This window comes from Vicugna pacos, chromosome 9 (genome assembly GCF_048564905.1).
Source record: "Vicugna pacos chromosome 9, VicPac4, whole genome shotgun sequence".
Classification (NCBI taxonomy): Eukaryota; Metazoa; Chordata; class Mammalia; order Artiodactyla; family Camelidae; genus Vicugna; species Vicugna pacos.
The window spans coordinates 46,564,648-46,582,548 of record NC_132995.1 but is presented as its reverse complement, the minus strand read 5'-3'; the positions used below and the strand labels follow the sequence as shown (position 1 = coordinate 46,582,548).

Below are 17,901 nucleotides of genomic sequence, written 5' to 3'. Positions count from 1 at the left end.
GAGGAGGTAATTAGGTTTGTTTGTTTGTTTATTATTTCATTTATTTATTTTTAAATGGAGGTACTGGAGATTGAACCCAAGACCTCTTGCATGCCAAGCAGGCACTCTACTGCTGTTCTATACCCTCCCCCACTGCTTGCATATACTTTGGAGGAATTCTATTCTAGAATAAAGGAGGGTGCATAAACTGTGGTGCAAAGGTTGCAAACTCAAGTATATCCAGGAATAGGAAACTGAAAGAAAGTAGGTGGAATGAACTGGAAAGTATCCCTTGTCCAAAGAGGAGCCATTATTTTGTCCCAGCTGACTGTTGCCAATCATCAGAATTTTTTCAGGAGAAGCAAGAAAGTTGGATTTTTATGTACATGTCTAGAGGCCACAGACAGACACAGGCCTTCAATTTGTAGCCTCTGGTCTAGCAGAACAAGGATAGATTTTGGCTATAGACCTGAGTCTGAATTGTGGCTCCAGGATGTACTGGGTGTGTGATACTGGGTAGGTGAGTGCATTTTCAGAGTGTCAGTGCCCTCGCTTTTGAGATGAAGGCAGCACCACAGTAGCAAGAGGCTCCACAACCTGGGAGAGGGAGGGGCACAGGAAGGTCTCATAGGCCCAGTACACTAGAGCAGAGGTGAAGGGGAAGTACTAGGGGCTGGCAAGCAAAGAGAAATGGTGGTGCATATGGGGACAGCTTTGAGAAAAAGGTACTGGAGGTTGAGAATTCACCATATGCAAAGGCCAGAGATGAGAGCACAGGATGGCTGGGCTGGCGGAGTGTGGAAAGGGTTGGAGAGGCATTTGGAGCAAGTTGGGGAGGACTTTTAAGTCCTGGGAAGGGGAATGGTTTTATCCTGATGACTCAGCATTTTAGGGGTATTTGAGGAAAGAGTACTGAGTTGGAAGTTGCATTTTAGAAAGATCACTCTTCTCTGTAGTAAGGGGGATGGATTAGTTAGGGGCAGAGATAGTGGCATGGAGACCATAATTGGGGGATTACTGTAGTAATCAACAGAAATGATGAGGCCCAGACAATAATGGTTTTATAAGCCACAGGGAGGGGACTGACTTGAGAAATATACAGAGACTGGTAAGGCTGATTAGCTGATTGCAGGTAGGGGATAAGGATGAGGGAGTATTGAGGGTGGCTCTCAGGTTACTGTGTGGGTGACAGGGTGGAAGGAGGTGCTATGTATCAGGGAGGGGATCCAGGAGGAGGAGCTGCTCTGTGGTGGGGAGGCAGGGGTGTCGGGTTGTAGGCAGTGGACAATGAGCTCAGACTCTCAGACTCTTCTGAGGAATTTCTGATTCCAAGGGACCTAGAGTGGACATTTGGAAAGACTGGTTTGGGTCTCAGGAGAGAGACTGACTGAAGATAGAGATTTTGAACTCATCTATTTATAGGAAGTCTTTGAAGACATAGGTTAGGGTAAAACCATCCAAGGAGAATGTGTATGGAATGACAAGAAAAGGGGACCTGGGACTGAACCCTAGGAAACATGGAGAGTTTAGGAACAGGGAGAGAAGCACAGGAAAGAGTGTGACCAAGAGGCCAGAGGAAAATCAGGAAAAAGCCAATTAGGAGCTTCAAAGAGGGAGTAATCTGGAGTGTGGAATATATTCAAAGAAAGAGAGACAAGGAAGGTAAAAACTAAGAAACATGTGGTCCCCTTCAGCCCCCAACTGGGGGACAAGGTTATTTTTGGTAACCTTAGCAAATGCAGAGTCGGGGAAGTGGAAGCCAGCCTCTCCTGGGTTAAGGAGTGAAGGGGAGTGAGAAATACAGGCACCGTGTGCTGTTCTTTGAGAAGGATCCAAGCTCTGTTCTCACTGATGTAACTTAAAAACAAAAAGTTATGAAATAGTTCAAATATAACAATAAAAAGAAAACTAACAGTAACTATTTTGCTATATTTGCTTCAGGTTTTTACTTTCTGGAGAAATAAAGCATTTCTTTGTATTTGAAACTCCATATCTACCCTTCCCTGATACTCTTCCCCTCCTTCTGTTGGGTAACCACCATCCTCAATCACATGGTTTATACTTTTATTACATAATTTTCTATCTGTGAGCAATACATACGAATGTTTTCCATGTTTTTAAGCTTTATAGAAATGATATGATGCTTCTGCAACTTGCTTTTTTCATTCATCAGCACCATTTTGGAGATTCATTTCTGTTAACATACGGAGCTCTAGAGCATTCATTTTGACTGCTGTATAGTATTCCTTTGTGTGGATATACCACATATTATCCCTCCATTCTTCTGTCGACAGACATTTAATTGGTTTCCAGTTCTTGGCTCATACAGACAAGGCTGCAGTGATCATTCTTGCAAATGGATGGAGATATTTCTATGATATATACTAGATGTGGAATTTGCTAGGTCACAGCTTATCTGCATCTTGAACTTTACTGCATATTGTGAAATTGCTTTCCAGTGTGATGGCACCAGTTTATAACCACAACAGCAGTTTATGAGGACTCCAGATGTATCATATCTTCCCTAACATTTTATATGTTGAAAATTAAATTTAGCCAATTTGATGACTGTGAAATGACTTCCCATAGTTTTACTTCCCTTTGCATTTCACAGGGCCACCAACTGTATAGTGTAAGCCTGTATTTTTCAGTGTGGAGTTTGTGCACTGCACAACTCTAAGGGGCACTGTTCACACTGTAGACTTTGTGAAAGGCATACTCTGTAGGGTTGGTGCGATTTACAACATATACAGGGCCTTGAGAAGATAAGGATTATCTGTTATCTTTTGCCCATTGTTCTCTTGGGTTTTTTATCTTATTAGTTGAAAGAGTTATTTATTTTGGATATTCTTTTTTGGTTTATATCTGTTGCAAACATTTTCATCTAACCTGCAGCCTCTATTAATTATGCTTATAGTACCTTGTTTTTAAATAAAAGTTTTTCATTTTTAAATTAAAATGATAGATTTTTTTAAATTCCATAATATATTTGGTCACCTTTTATTAAAGAGAGGTAGAGTGATATTCTCATTTAATGAGTCAAATCTTTTGTGATACCAAAACAATATTTCAGCATCCCCTCAGTAAAAATATTAACTGAGGAAAAAACATAATTTTTGAAATTTTAATGTACTTAAAATTATCACTTTTTTTTTGTAGTTTGTCTTAAGAAGCTGTCCATCCCAACTCTTAAGATCATAGCTATTCTGAATTTTTTCCCTCGATTTTTTTTAAAGTTTTGTTTTTCCTTATTTAGATCTTTAATTCACCTTGAATTTATTTTATGCATGATATAATATAAGAGTCTAATTTTTTCATATATATAACTGATTATAAAATAATGGATTAACTAGAATAATCATTTCCCCTTTGATTTTTCACACCATCAATGTTGTATTTTAAGCACAGGTCTGTTTCTGGGTCTCTGTTGTGTTCCCTGGTTTGTCTATCTCTTTGCCATATGGCATAGTCTTAATTAATTACTGCTAAGACAAATCTCCCTGGCTTGTTTTTCTTAACACTTCTTGGTTATTCTTGGCTTTTGCTCTTCTACATGGATTTTACCATCAATCCTTAGATTACACACACATACACACAAACCTGATTGGAGTTTTTATTGAAATTGCATTAAACTCACAGATTAATCTGGGGGTAATATACATCTCTACAATGTTGGATCTTCTCATCCTTAAATACAGTATATCCCTCGTTTAGATCTTCTTTTGTGTCCTTCAGTAATGTTTTATCATTTTCTCCATGAAGGTTTTTACACATCTTATATTAAGTTTATTCCTATGCACCTATAGATTTTGCTCCTATTGAGAATGAAATTTTTTTCCTATAATATTCCCTAATTGGTTATAACTGGTATGTAGAAACATCATCAATATTTGTAACTGATCTGGTATCCAGCAACCATGGTGAACTTTCTTATTTAATTTGTATAGATTCTCTGGATTTTTCTATGTAGACTGTCACTGTCTGCATATTAGTACAATTTAGTCTTCCTTTCTGATTCTTATGCCTCTCATTTACATTTCCTCTCTTACTACATTAGTTTTATGCCAGAACAATTTTATGCCAGAGTAAACGTAGTGATAGCAGACTTTAATAGCTTCTTTGAGATATAATTCACATACCATAAAGTTTACTCTTCAGACTTCCTCTTTTAGTTCCTAATTTTAGTAGGAATGCCTCTAAAATTTTACCATATAAGTAACCAGTTGTTAACTGGTTCATCATTTCCCTGGTGACTTGTCATGCCACCTCTGACATGTTTTACACACGTCTGTTTCTGGGTTCTCTTCCATTAATGTATTTATCATTCTCAACGTAAGTACCACACTACCTTACCCACCATAGCTTTATGTACTAATGTACACATTTGATGTAGATTTTTTTATGAATTCCCTTTATCAAGTCAAAGAACTCTAAATTTGCTAAGAGATTTAAAAAAAAACTATACATAGGTCTTGAGTTGTTTCGGGTGCGTTTTCTTCATCTATGAGATGATCATATAGTTTTCCTCTGTGTGATCAGGCCACTCAAGATGGCTGTTCTCTTGCTCTGTGTACAGTCTGTACATCCCCTGCTCGACCAGTGCCTGCTTCACTTACATACAATTGACCTCCCCTCTTAACCACAGAGCCTAATCAGTAAATGCCTATGTATTTGCCCCAGCCCTAGCTAGTGATTATTCTAATCTTTAGATCAGAAAGGCTCCACCCTGCTAGTTTATCAAAGGGGCTATGAAGGACTTGCCTCTGCTGGTTTCCTCCATTTCCCCTATACCTGGTAACCATCCCCCTCCGACTGCTGCCAAGTCTTGCCTGCCATCTGCCATCCTTGGTGCAGTGTCACTCCAGGACCCTTTTGCTTCGGACATGTAAGATCGCCTACCCATTAAGCCATTGATGTCTCTGTCGCTGACTCTGGGCTCTTTCTTCAGTCTGGAGGCTGGGCAAGTACAGGGCTTGCAGGCCTGCAGAGTGCAGCCCAATATTCTCCTTTGTTAAACGTGGTATGTTTTCATAATAGACATAATGATGAACTATGTAACTGATCCTTGTGCTAAGCTCTACTGATCGTGATTGTCTCAGTAGACTGATGAATTTTTGTTTACTATTTTATTTATGATTTTTCTAAGTTGATAAATGAGATCAATGTATAATTTTTCTCATAAAGTTTTGGCATTGAGATTTTCTAAGTCTCAAAATGAATTTGTGATTATTCTCTTTTCCTAATCTCTGAAAGTTTAAGAAAGGGTTAAGGGTTTCTTACATAGTTTGATAAAATCTTACTAGTGTCTGTTAAGGACTAGAGTTGGGGGAGATTAGATACAACTTTTTTCTTTTTTAACTTTTAAAACCTTCACTCATCTGCTGCATTTTAAAGGAAAGGTTAACAAATCCATTTTTATTGATTAATATTACAGATAAGGCTGGTTTCTTCAACAATTTTTATAGGTAATAGCTATTCTCTCCTCTGTTCCAATAATACTTTCTACTATAGCACTTACAACATTGCTTTATAATTATTTATGTTTTGGTTTACCACCAGACTGCAAGCTCCTGGTGTAGGGGGTAATGCTTTATTCATATTTGCCCCAGTGTCCAACACAATGTGAGGCACACTGTAAATAGAAAACACACACACACACACACAAAATGATTTGATACTGCCAACTATGTCTTTCCTCTTAAACCGCAAGTTTGGCGTCTCAGTTCTGCCTCTGGGTAGCAGGGTGGCTGGCTGTGAGAATTACACTATCTTGTGAGGGCTTTTTGAAGATGAATTGCAACAATGTTTGTAAATCATCTGGTATATCCAGTAAGTGCTGAATAAATGCTAAGTATAAACTACTTTTAAAAGAAAAATAGTTGGCTTTGGTGACACTTGCCTTTTGATTTCCTCCCATCTGTTTCTTCTCAGTTCCATTTGTGGATTTGTGGTTGTGATACAGAAACAGATGAAAATGCCTTTGGAAGAGGTCCTCCTCCATGTCTGTACCACGTGGTTAAGGAGGGGTTCACCATTCCTACCCACAAGCCACTACCCCAAGCAGGGAATATTACCTGAAAATTGGGTTTGCCTCTTGGTGGATGTTGAACCAGAGGACACACCCAAGCCAAAGATTGGGAGATGGAAGGATTTATAACTTGCAGCAGGTAAGGAGAACACCAGGGATCTGCATTTTGCTCCCAGAACAGCAAAATTGGGAAAGTTTTAAGCTAAGGGTACATGAATATTCATGAAGGGGCTTGGGCAATCAACAGAGTCCAAGCTTTAGTCGATCGAAGTCACGAGGGTCAGAAAAGGTCAACATCATCATTCCTTAGGTTCCAGTGGATCTGGTGGTTGAGCCTTTCAGGCTTATCATTACCAGTGAAACTGAACTGGGAGTTTTTACAATTGATACATTATCTTTGCTATTGTTACTTCCCTTGCCTGATTACTGAGACCTGTTCAAGGATAAGCATTATGGCCAGGCTTAGATCACAAGATGGCTTAGGACAAAAATGGCTTCTCTTACGTCAAGAAATCCATGCCTAGTTCTTTCTCTGGGGACCTCCTACCCCATCTGCTTACAGGAATGGGTAGGGGTGCATAATTCAAGTAAGATCAGAGTTCCCCCAGGGACTTCTGACATTGTTCTCAGTAGAAATGCTCTTCTTCCACAGGAGTTGTTAAACTTATGGGGTCATCTTTGCCATCACATGGAAAGAATCCGCCTGAAAATGAAGTCAATATAGAGGAAAACAAAAACCTAAAGATGGGAAAAGTTCTGATGTTATCATTTGATCTTTGATTCGAGTTATGCCTGAAGCCAGTGAACCATCCCTTCATGACAGTTGAAATAACTGCCTTTTTAGAGCTTAAGCCAAATCTGAGTTGGGTATTTGTCACTGCAAACAACATTCCTTATAACACAGAACTTGTTCCTTCCCTGTACCTTGCCGAGGGGTTAGTTTCTACCTGCTTCTACTGTGGAATTACCAGCAAAGACCACCAAGATTTTATTGGGTCATGTTTGGAAAAGACCAACAAGATGCTTATGACAAGAATGTTTCCTCTGATCTCAACTGGAAAGCTGATATCAGTAGAGAGCTTTGACAGGTTACTTATTAATTTGGTAAAGATGAAGTTAAAGATCTTTGTTCCCTCCCTTTTGCTTGACAGTCATTTTAACTACATGTTCTTAGATACCTGGTTTCTTTATTCTGTGTAGAGCTCTAGCCCCCAACACAGTCTGAGGAAGATTTAGGAAAGTAAGCAAGCATTTCCTCTTAGATGCATTTGTGTCCTAGCAAGCCTACATCTCTCTCTAATTTGTGTGAAATCATAAAACATGTGACCTAGAAAAATCTAAATCTTGATTTTTAGAAAGAAAGGATTGAAGAGCAATACCTTAATGACTGCAGGTACACATAAAGGCTATATGTATATGGTTATCATTCCAACATTGTATCTATATTCTATATACTACACATGACATAGTAGTAAAAAAAAAAAACTGCAAGCAACCCAAATGACATTAATAGGGGACTAGTTAAGTAATAATGATATATCCACAAATGCAATACTACTTAGTGTAAAAATAAATGAAAAGGCTTTCTGTGAAGTGAAATGAAGGCTTTCTGATATGGAAAGATCGCCAGGATACACTGTTAAATGAAAAAAAGCAATCAATGTATGTAAGTATATATAATGTGTTTTCATTTGTATAAGAAAAAGAAGAAAATAATTTGGACATGTATTCATATTTAATTGAACTTGCAAAAATAAATTCTGAAAAGAAACAAGAAGTCAGTAAAAGTAGTTTCCCTTAAGGCGGAGGGTTAGGGTAGTCAGACAGCAGTGGTGGGAGAAAGACTTCTCGCTATATACCTTTTTATAGAGACTTGTTATCTGAGACATATGAGTATATTAACCACTTGAAAAAAAAAGATTCCCCCCCGCCAATGACAAAGGCCACTGCTTCCTGTTCCAGCTGTGCTGCCATGGGCCCCACAAATCCTCCTCCTGACCTGGTAAACATAGGGCTGCTTCTCATCTAAAAGAATGTGAATAAAGGACATGGTCACACTGCAATGCCTTTATAAGAGGAAGTTTTATTGTTAATTATTTACCTTAATAGTTTCAGAAAGAGGAACAGATTAGCTTAGTCCAACATGACTGGCAGTTGGCAAAATCTAGTGAAGCAAGTGTTCTGATTGCTAAGGATTTAATTTGGATGCTTTTAATACTTAGCCATCTAACACTTCATACATAATCCAGAATAGATGCAACATCCCCCTCCCTTGCACTTTAATTCCCCACCTACCTCACTTCAGTATGGAAATATCTTCATTAAGTAAGATTTCCAGAGGAACGAGTTCCCTGGAGAGTGTAGCCATGAGGACAGTGCACAAAAAGAAAAACTCAAAATAAAACTCTGTATGATAATTTACTAGTCTAAGGAAACAAAACCTTCCAATATATTAAGAAATAAATCCAGTTACAAATGCACTAATAGGTCTATGTGAATAGGTTCTGGTAGGATAACTGAAAATGGCTGGTTATTTACAAGATACACAAGCAGGAATGGTGCACCTAGCCCAGCACTGGTCCTCAGAAGCCAAAAGTGTTCTCTCCACTGTAGGCCACATACAAGAATCCATCTTCATCTTTTTCCTTCTCGTAAAGCTGTCCCATAGTTAGGCTTGAAAGAGAAAAACAAAAAAACAACACTGAGAATTGGGTTTGATTACTGGCTCCAGATGTTGGGAGAAAGATGACTTGAGGCTAAGGAACTTAACTACTTAAATTAGCTACTCTCTGTCACACCTTTGGTAGTAGCTGACAAAAGTAATTTGGGAATCAGTAGGTAAGACTAGAATCAACTCTCCATCCTCCAGTCCCAAGGCAAGGCTATTCGACCCACCCTCCCACCAACTAAATCCTTCAGAAGCCAGCTGTAGCTCCTAGGGTGGACGTGGCTGGTTAGTACTGGTTAATGCTTTCTGAATTCCAGGGGAAGGGAAAAAATTAAGCAAAGTAAGAGTCCAAGAGGCCCATCCCTGTGTGGGTGGAGGACAAAGATAAGGAAGAGCGATGTGTTTTCTTCTCCTTCGGGCTGGTCTATTTGAAGATTTATAATTTGCACCTAACATGATAAAGAACAAGTGGGTTCACTGCTGTGGAAGCGCCCCCGCCAGAAACCCTGTGCTCCAGAGATCTGCATCAGCGTCATCAAAGGGAAGTGACTTTCCTCTCAGCTCTCAGATTGTATCTGAGATCCAAAGAAGTCCTGCCCAGTCTTCCTAAGAACCCTCCAGAAATAGATACTGCTCAAACTAACCATGTGGGTGGGAGAGCTGGCTTCCCCTTAGCAGTAAATCAGACTGCAGCAGAAGAGACCTAATCTAGTTCCAGTTCTCTGCCATGAAACTGAGCTGTACTGGCTCCAGAGTAAGACTAGTAACGCCTGGAGCCCCAGGCAAACTACGGCCACATGACTGCACTATCAGAAACGAGCAGGAGGTGCAGACAGGTGCTAAACATCAGCATGACCATGCATGTGAGGTCAACCAGAACCAGCAGTGACAGTGGTCTGAGAGCTGGCTTCAGACATAAGTCACCAGCCAGGACAGGTTGCAACAGATGCTTCAATGCAAGACTCAGTAAAACAAGGGCCAGCAGGTAGATAAAGAGGGGTCCAAGGCCACAACCTGGTGAAGCAAGGGCTGCCCTACTCTGCTGCTTTGCTCCTGTGGGCTGTGTTGGACCTCCATGTGAACAGGGATACAGACTGCATTTATAAAGGGTGGTTTTTTTTTTTCCTACTCTTCCTGCCCATTTTCTAGCTTAGTTGGTTGGCTGTGTGGGTAGATGAGAATAAGTAACAATGTGGGAGTGGATGAGTATGAATACAAAATGGCCTGTCATTGGCATCTTGTACAATACAACTGTACTTCCTGCAAGGATCTCTTAACCTGAAATTTGTAAAATAAGGACTCCCTGAAAAAGCACTGTCCACTAGAAATTTCTGCTATGATAGAAATGTCCCATTTTTCTGCTGCCCAATACAGTAGCCACTATCTACATTCAGCACTTGAAATGTGGCTCATCTGAACTGCGGTGTGTTAGTATAAAATATACACAAGATTTCAAAAACTTAGTATGAAAAAAATATGTAAAATATCTCAATTTTGATTACATGTTGAAATGATGACGTTTTGGATATACTAGATAAATATACTATTAAAATTAATTTCATCTGTTTTTTAATGTGGCTACTAGGAAATTTTAAATTACGAACGTGGCCTATGTGCCATTTCTGTTGACTGCACTGCCCTGGAACATGCGAGGACTTGTGGGGCAGTGGGTAGAGGGTGGAACCCCTGCTCATAACAACACCTGGAGTGGTGAGGGTCTCAACCTTAGCTGCATATCACAATGAGGAGCCTGAAAAACAGCTCCATGCCCAAGTCCCACCCCAGACCAATTAAATCAGAATCTCTGGAGGTAGGACCTAGGCATAAGTATGTTTTTAAAGCCCAAGATGATTCCATGTGCAGCCAAGTTGGGAAACAATCCCTTTGCCAGAGGGAGAGACACTTACTTTTTTTTTTTTTTTTGGAGATGCTTATCTTTAAGAGCATGAAATTAGGCCGCAGCATGACTGACAAGCCAGAAAGTGGAATGAGAGGATTCAGTAACTGGCAAAGGACTTGAACAAGTAGATGAGTCTCTGAAGAAGACTTTTACCCTGCTGGCTGGGAATGCCCAAAGGAACCCAGCTTTTTTCTGAGAATCCTCAGAATGAGGAGAAGGGGAAAACAGCTACAGATATTGCCACAACTCTTTCTCCACTTGGTACAGGTGTCCAGGGTGACCTTGGTAAGACCTGAACTACAATCTCCCCACTACCATTACCAAAGGGGTTTGGTAGTAGAAGCAGTGGACACCTTCATGCCTATGTCAAGTCTGATTCCATTTGCCAGACCAAGTTCTGCTCTTCTCCTGGCAAGTCAGAAGCCCAAGGACAGTGGCTCTAAATCCTGCTGAGTTAGAAATACTTGAGGAGCTTTATAAATCCCAGACTCTCTGAATGTTGCCCGCAGTGAACAATGACCATGGAACCACTACTGTCTAAGGCAGGCCCTGAGACTGACGGGGTCAGGGGAGGGGGGTGCCTGTAAACATGTGGCGCTCTGTTTTTAGATTCCACTGTCTTTTAAGTAAAATTGGGTTTATAAATTTGTTCAACAGTAGCCTAGCAGCTATAGAGGATGACCATAAAAATTCTAATAGCAAACATTTATATGTCTAGCACTGTTCTAAGTGCACTACATATGTTAATTCTTTATCCTCAGAAAAGTCTTAGGAGGCAGGTATAATCATAATCCGTAGTTCACAGATAATAAAAGTGAGGCACAAAGAGGTTAAATAATTTACCCCAGATTACAAAGCTAGGAGATATTCTGACCACCAAGCTGTGCTGCCTCTAAGTGAATACACAACTTGATCTGTTCTAATGGCCTAATGTCAGCATCCTTGTACCTTCTGCAGAGATCTCCCTTAGAACAGTGCTTCTCACACAAACAAACTTGCAGGAGTCACCTGGACTTCTTGTTAAAGTACGTATTTAGATTCAGAAGGTCAGGGTCAAGCCTGAGACTACATTTCTAACAAGTTCCCAGGTAAGGCCACTGCTGCCGGCCTCTGCGTCACACACTGAACAGCAGGTCTTAGCACTCACCCCTTCAGATCCTGTAATTTGACAGCTAGATGGCTGTACCTAATGACTTTAAGAGTCCTTTCACTGTTCTCCTTTTCTCTGCCATGCAGCATCGTGTGGAAACTTTATTAAGCTGGCAGTAGCACCATGTCCTCATACTCAGGGTATCCCTTCGGCAGGAACTTGAAAACTGACAGTGCTCAATGCTGGAAGCTAAATGCTCCAGTCAGCAGCCCGTGACAGAACACCTGATTCGAGGTGTCCCTAGGTGCCGGGAAAGAAGACCACTGCATCTGTACACTATGATTTAAAAACAGTACTTGTGGGACAGGTCACACACATACAAAGTCAGAATAACTTGGCCTGGAGCAAAAAAGAGCTGGGCAACAAATATAGTTTAGAAATATATATATTTTAAGTCCTATTAAAACAGAATAGCCAAGTAGAAGGGCAGGATGCCAAAAAAAAGCCCATTTTCAGCAGGCAGCATACAGCAGAAGGCTGGTGTGTCCCTTTAGGACAAGTTCCATACACTTCTGAAAAGACAGGTTCCCCTCTCAGAATTCACAGAGGCCCAAGCCACACAGCACCAGGCAGGCTGCTGCTGGAACACCAGAGGATCTGAAAGCACAGAAGCAGCTCTAACACGTCTGTTAAGCTAAGCTGTACAGGCTTGCTGGATTCCCTGACAATTCACGAGCAGTAATGCAACTCCAGGGCTTCCCAAAGATGGCCCCCAGTCCCTGATACACATGCACGTCACTGGCATCAAGTATTACATGGGCTCACCCCAGAAGGATGCTGCTGAGTACTGGGGGACTGCCCGCTTCATGCTCTGAGTCTGACAAGGAAAGACATGGGAAAAGCCAATGGCAAACTTATGCCATGGAGCCAAGCTAAGGGGTGGTGGGACCCTGAAGAACTGCAAGAAATAAACATAAATTGTCCCCTAAAACCCTGTCCCCCAGCCCTCCATTCAGGATCATACAGATCTAAACAAACTAACCAATAATAAAGGCACTTTCCAGAAGGATTCACATCCAGGAATGGCCATGCTGCTGAGGGCAAACTAGTTTTAAGCTACTCAACAGCCTATGAATTGAGGGAGGCTGACCTAGAACTGTGTGGATGCCCAGTCCCTGTACAACCTCCCCTTGGCCCCAGCCAAGGTCAGGTTGTGGAGGCTGTGGGATCCAGCCTGACTCATGAATTGGCTAGAAAGACGAGAACACCTGGTCACTCATCTGCTCTGAAGCCCACGTGCTTCCACTGGACCTGGATTTATCTCTTTTGCAGCAGGGGCAGAATGGGTAGGGGGAGGTGGGAGGACAGTGGCCACTGCCGTGGATCCCGGAAAGGCACTGGCCTCAAAATGAAAATTAACATGGCCCTAAAGGTGCTTCAAGATTCTAAAATACAGAAATTAACTACTACTTATTCCTTTTATTAGATTTTTCTCTGATATAAACTCTATTCCACTGCTGAAATAAACCCTGTTCTTGAAGGGTATTTACCCAGAAATTATCCAAAATGCTTAATTTAAGCAAATTTCTAAAGTTTGAATGGACTGTAAGACATCACAACTTCTTTTACTTAGTACCTCTTTAAAAGCCAGGAGCAACTAAACACTATAATCTTAAACAGCACAGACTTCTCAATGTAACATTCCCAAATTATAACATGTTAGATATATTTTATTTAATAACATATTCCTGTTTCTATTTTAAATAGGGGATTAACAAGACTCTAGTCTGTGTTCTAAACAAAGACCAAAAGGTAGGCACTGCTGCCATGACTGGAAACATGTACACTGATACTCTTTCTCAAGTCCTGTCTGCACCAAGGCATAGTTTTCCTTTTGGTTTTGGCCTGATTCTGGATGCAGGCACTTAGGCAGAGAATTCAACTTTCCAATGCTAAATGGGAAAAGGCAGTTGAGAGCTCCCCTTTCTGAAAAAAAAAAAAAACAGAACTCAGAATTTAGTAAGTAAAACTTTTAGGGACTTGCTTCTGTCTCTATTTCTAGATTCAATATTTAACACTAACTAAACAATAATCATGTTATTTTACATGATGGTTGCCTGTGTTCCACAACACTCTTCTGCTCCAAGGCAGAAATAACTGAAATTACTTTCTCTCAGCCTCAGACATAGCAATCCTTGTGCAGCGCTGTCTGTTATGGGATGGAGGAGGGCTCCTCATCCTTTCTCAACTCTGATTTCCCCAGCCACTCTCCAAAGGCTGCAAGCACTGGCTGAAGGTTAAGGGAGGCCCCACGCTTCCCTGAGGAGGCTGGGAAGTGCTAAGGAAGAGGCTGCTGCACTGCCTTGGGGAGGAAATGGTGAAGCTGAGTTAAACACCAGCTTTAGGAAGGAGACTGGTAATTCTGTTTGTACAGCCATCTGGTTGCATAAAGCCCAATGACGTCACTTGCCTCTTTTGTTTATAAACAAATTTGTTTTTAAGAATAAAAACCCCAAACACACAAAGAACTACTGTATTAAATGTGGGGCAGGAAGTCATTAACTGGGGCCAAAGGCACTGAAGGGCCTGGGCAAAGAGGCCAGTTAGTGACTTGGGTCACTGGTATAATTTGTTTTAAGGATTCTTACCAGGCTGGAAAGTCAAATGGGACTTAGAGAGAAAATGGCACTGAAGCAGCCTCTGCTGCCCTGAGAATCACTTTTCATTTCCAATTCTATTTATATCTCAGGGATAATGGGGGAGGGGGCATTAGTTAAGATCTGCAGCCATTTTCATTGCTAGACTAACGTAACTTTTACGTCTCCAAAAGCCTGCTGCATTCCTTTCAAGAAGTATCGGAGGATCAGAACGGAGGAAAATAAAACTGAATGCCATAGGTCCTAGTCACCTGCTTCCTCCCAGGAAGCCACCTCCAGGAAGGAGAAAATAAAGGGCTGCAGAAGTTGCAGGTGGTATGAATGAAGATTTACCTCCCCCACCACCTTAAGGGAAGCTGAGATTGACCACAGATGCCCAGGGCTTCACCACAAGAGTATACCCAGCACCACGCTGCTCAGAGGCCTGGGAAGGAAGGCTGGGAGAGCCCAACGGGGCGACAGATGACCTCTGCCAACACCACAGCTTCTGAGCTACAACTGTAAGCAGACCAATGGTACCCATAGGCAGGGCCTGGCCTGCCTCCTCACACAGAACCTTGGCCTAAGGGAAGACTCTTCCATTTCTCCCCTATCCTCTGCCAAACACCAGGAAGTGGGGGTGGTGGAGACTGGAAAAGAGAAAATCAGACCAAAAAGTGCCGAGTTTTCTACCTTTCAGGAAAAGGACTAGAATTTGGCTTAGGCCTCTTCTGGGGCTTTCAAGGATTTTCAAAAGAAACCTATTTTAGCCACATTGGGCTAGTTCCCAGAGCTTCTTAAAGTCTTAGCTTTGGAAGTACTACTTTTGGGATGAAACTTAGTTTGGGTCACCAAGATGAGATGCAGCCAGGAATTCATACTTGGAGGAGAGGGACCAGCATCTGGCTCAGGGCCTAGAAGTACTCAAATCAATAATGGGAAAGGACCGACCAGCAATTCAGACTGAGCCAGAAAATTTTCCTCTTTCCTCAGGGGACTAAAGCTGGGCTGTCAACTACCTAGAAGAAGAGAATTATAATGCCCCTGCCTAGATTCAGGCCCCAGGTTATTCCAAAGATTATTTCCAGGCAACACAATGGCAAGAGCAACAGGGCGGTTACTGTGAGTCAGGGCAGGTGATACCAAAGGAAGTGTAAGTCTGTAAAGAGATCTCAGGGCCCTTGGCTGGACAGCAGCCATTTCTGCGTACTTGAGGACCAGGCAGCTGCTCTCAAGGTACTCTAACTGGCCAAAGCTGAGTCTGGAGAGCAAGCAAGCAGGCAGGGTGATTAACAGAAGCTGAGCTTCAGCAGGGCCCACAGCTCCTGGGGGAGAATGACAGGACTTATTTCATGGATCATTTGAAGAAAATCTCATTTCAGGCTTCAGTTCTAACAATGGCTTAAGCCTAAGTTAAGTCCCCAACTGTTTTAAAGGATTCTTGGATGTCTGAGGCTGGATTTCATCTTTTTGGTTTTGTTTCTTTGTTTAAGTTCAGGCCTCATTCTATTTTCTTAACCCAAAGTGCACTCCCATCTATTGCAGCCCTTTCTTATTTTCCTTGAACTCCTAATGTCGGGGAGCATAAAATTCAGATTTCCAGTCAGGACCTCTAAGAGTTTTCAGACCTCCAAAGTTTTGAGTTCTATAAGCAACCAAGCAGATGGCCAATACCAGTAAACACCTCTCACCTGGACTGTGGGACTGTCTTATCCACAAACAGGAAGATTGCCTTTTCAGAAGGAAGCTGGATCCTTTTCCTGATGATCCACATGAACTGAGCCACAGTGATGTCAGATGGAACCAGATACTTCCGCTTATCAATGTCAACAATCTGAGAGCCTGAGACTTTTTCCACAATCACCTGTGAAAGCAAAGAAAGGTCAGGAATGGATTTCTAGTGTGAGGCTCTGGTCTTGCATTGTTGAAGAGCTGATGAACAGTGTGTGGGCAAGGAGGTAGGTGGGAAACTGCGTAACATGAGAAAATATACCCCTGACTTAATAAACCACACACTCTGGAGGTTAAGAACTGATATAAATGTGCTACAGGGAAACGGTAAGTGCTTTTCTGTGGTCAGTTATTGTACTTCTCATCCCTGATCTCACCATGCATGAAACACAGCCCTCACTACAGAGCTTTTCAACCTTTTATCTGACAGACCTGAGAATATCTGGTGAGAGTTCCCTCTATAGCCTGTTGCCCCAGGACCCCAGAATGGATCTGCCTTCACACTACAGGGACATGAAGATCCCACGGAACACAGAAAATGAGAATGAATGGACTAATGGGAATGACTGGCAATCACAGCCAGCCAAGAACCAAGCTCTTCATTTGGCCTGTTGCTTCTCTCTGAACTAGGTTTCAAACTTATTTCCCTTGCCCCCTCCCCAAAGGAACTGTTCACAAGCAATGAGCTACAATAACACATCTGGATGTCCTCTAAAAATCAGTAAGGATTACAGAAACTATCTCCTCTACCATGGGAGAAATGCAAGATAATTAATATTGATTAAAGGGAACGTACTAGAAGCAGCTTCTCAGATTTTTTTGGTCAGGAAAGGAGAACAGGGTCAGAGTGAGAAAAGGGAACTAGAAGTGAGGTAAAGATGGAGGCTCAATATTAAAGATGAATGTCCTGAGACAAAAGTACCACCTGCAAGACCGAAGTGACAGTCTTCCTCCAACACCATTCCCCAAGGTGGCAGTGACCTGTTGCCCTGTCCTAGAACATCGTTCCTTACATAATTGGCGAGGGAGCCCAGAGGCTGCAGACAGCTCACTGGCCTAGATCGGGAGATTCAGCACTGAGGTATCTTGAACAGCACCAGCTCAAGCCCCTCACGCCCTGGCCCAAGGTGGCTCCTTACCCAGTTTGGCCCGTCTGCAACTCTAACTGGAACTGTAATCTAAACTTGTCAACTGTTGAATGGCCTGCGGCCCTATCACGGGTCCTAGACGGCAGGGGTGACAGCGAGGTGAGGGGGCGGGGAGTCCACTTACCGGAACCCGGTCGGGATATTTCGCTCGGATCTTCGCAGATTCCACACATCTGTGTTCTATGGGAGAAACATACCGGGCTGACGGTCGCACCTGCCCGCCGGCCGGCTTCTGGGCCCTCCTCTCCTCCTCCCCCCATGACCTGCGCAAGCCCCAGGTCCTCGTTCGGGAGTCCCGGCGACCTCGGTCCTCGGTGCCCTGGCTTCGGTAGGGCCATTGGAGGGCGGCGCGGGGTCCGCAGACAACCTCCCGGGGTGCCAGGGCCTCGGCGACCCGACCCCAGAGCGAGGCATCCGCCCCGCCCGGCCCAGCCCAGGGCGGCCCGAGTGGGGGAGGGGGCCCACCCGCCGCCCCGGCCCCCATGGCCCGGCCAATGGTCTAGCGCTTACCCAGCGAGTGGTCTTCCTTGAACATCCACTTCATGGCGGCGGTGGGGAAAGGACGCAGACGGCTCTCGGAGCCGCGGAGTTCAGCGCACCAACCACAACAACAACAACGACGGCGGCGGCGGAGGCGGCGGCGGCGGCGGCGGCAGTGACTACGAGGCAGGCGGGACTTCCGGCTGCCGGAGCCTAGCAACAGGCCAGGGGCGGGGCTTCC

The 17,901-nt window shown here is 42.9% G+C and overlaps 2 protein-coding genes across 8 annotated transcripts in view; one reads left to right on the top strand and one right to left on the bottom strand.

Annotated features, from left to right (window-relative positions):
* ADAT1 (adenosine deaminase tRNA specific 1) overlaps window positions 1-7,143 on the top strand; it is a 35,275-nt gene extending 28,132 nt beyond the window's left edge. For 5 of the 6 annotated variants that reach the window (XM_072967726.1, XM_072967724.1, XM_072967721.1 and 2 more), the window contains one exon: window positions 6,660-7,143. In XM_072967726.1, coding sequence (XP_072823827.1) covers window positions 6,660-6,787 — 128 coding nt within the window. In that variant the 3' untranslated portion in view covers window positions 6,788-7,143. Of the gene's footprint in view, window positions 1-5,910; window positions 6,147-6,659 lie in introns of all 6 variants that reach the window. The other variant, XR_012075764.1, reaches the window with a different exon arrangement.
* Window positions 7,144-8,070: 927 nt separating this feature from the next.
* GABARAPL2 (GABA type A receptor associated protein like 2) lies at window positions 8,071-17,873 on the bottom strand. Of its 2 annotated transcripts, none has more exons than XM_006207498.4 (4): window positions 17,691-17,873; window positions 17,305-17,360; window positions 15,993-16,165; window positions 8,071-8,680 (listed from the first exon to the last, which is right to left on the bottom strand). In XM_006207498.4, the coding sequence occupies exons 1-4, from the start codon at window positions 17,722-17,724 to the stop codon at window positions 8,590-8,592; spliced, it is 354 nt and encodes a 117-aa protein (XP_006207560.1). In that variant the 5' UTR covers window positions 17,725-17,873; the 3' UTR covers window positions 8,071-8,589. The 2 variants fall into 2 exon arrangements, with proteins under 2 accessions (XP_006207560.1, XP_072823846.1); XM_072967745.1 differs by lacking the exon at window positions 8,071-8,680 and adding an exon at window positions 11,115-13,651 and having other exon boundaries at window positions 17,691-17,864.
* Window positions 17,874-17,901: the final 28 nt, after the last annotated feature.

Bases quoted from the DNA above. Each gene is read 5' to 3' on its own strand.
- GABARAPL2 (XM_006207498.4), bottom strand. From the start codon at position 17,724: ATGAAGTGGATGTTCAAGGAAGACCACTCGCTGG. The intron at 17,361-17,690 runs GTAAGCGCTAGA...TTTCTCCCATAG, and splicing joins CAAGGAAGACCACTCGCTGG to AACACAGATGTGTGGAATCT. The intron at 16,166-17,304 runs GTAAGTGGACTC...TTGCTTTCACAG, and splicing joins AATATCCCGACCGGGTTCCG to GTGATTGTGGAAAAAGTCTC.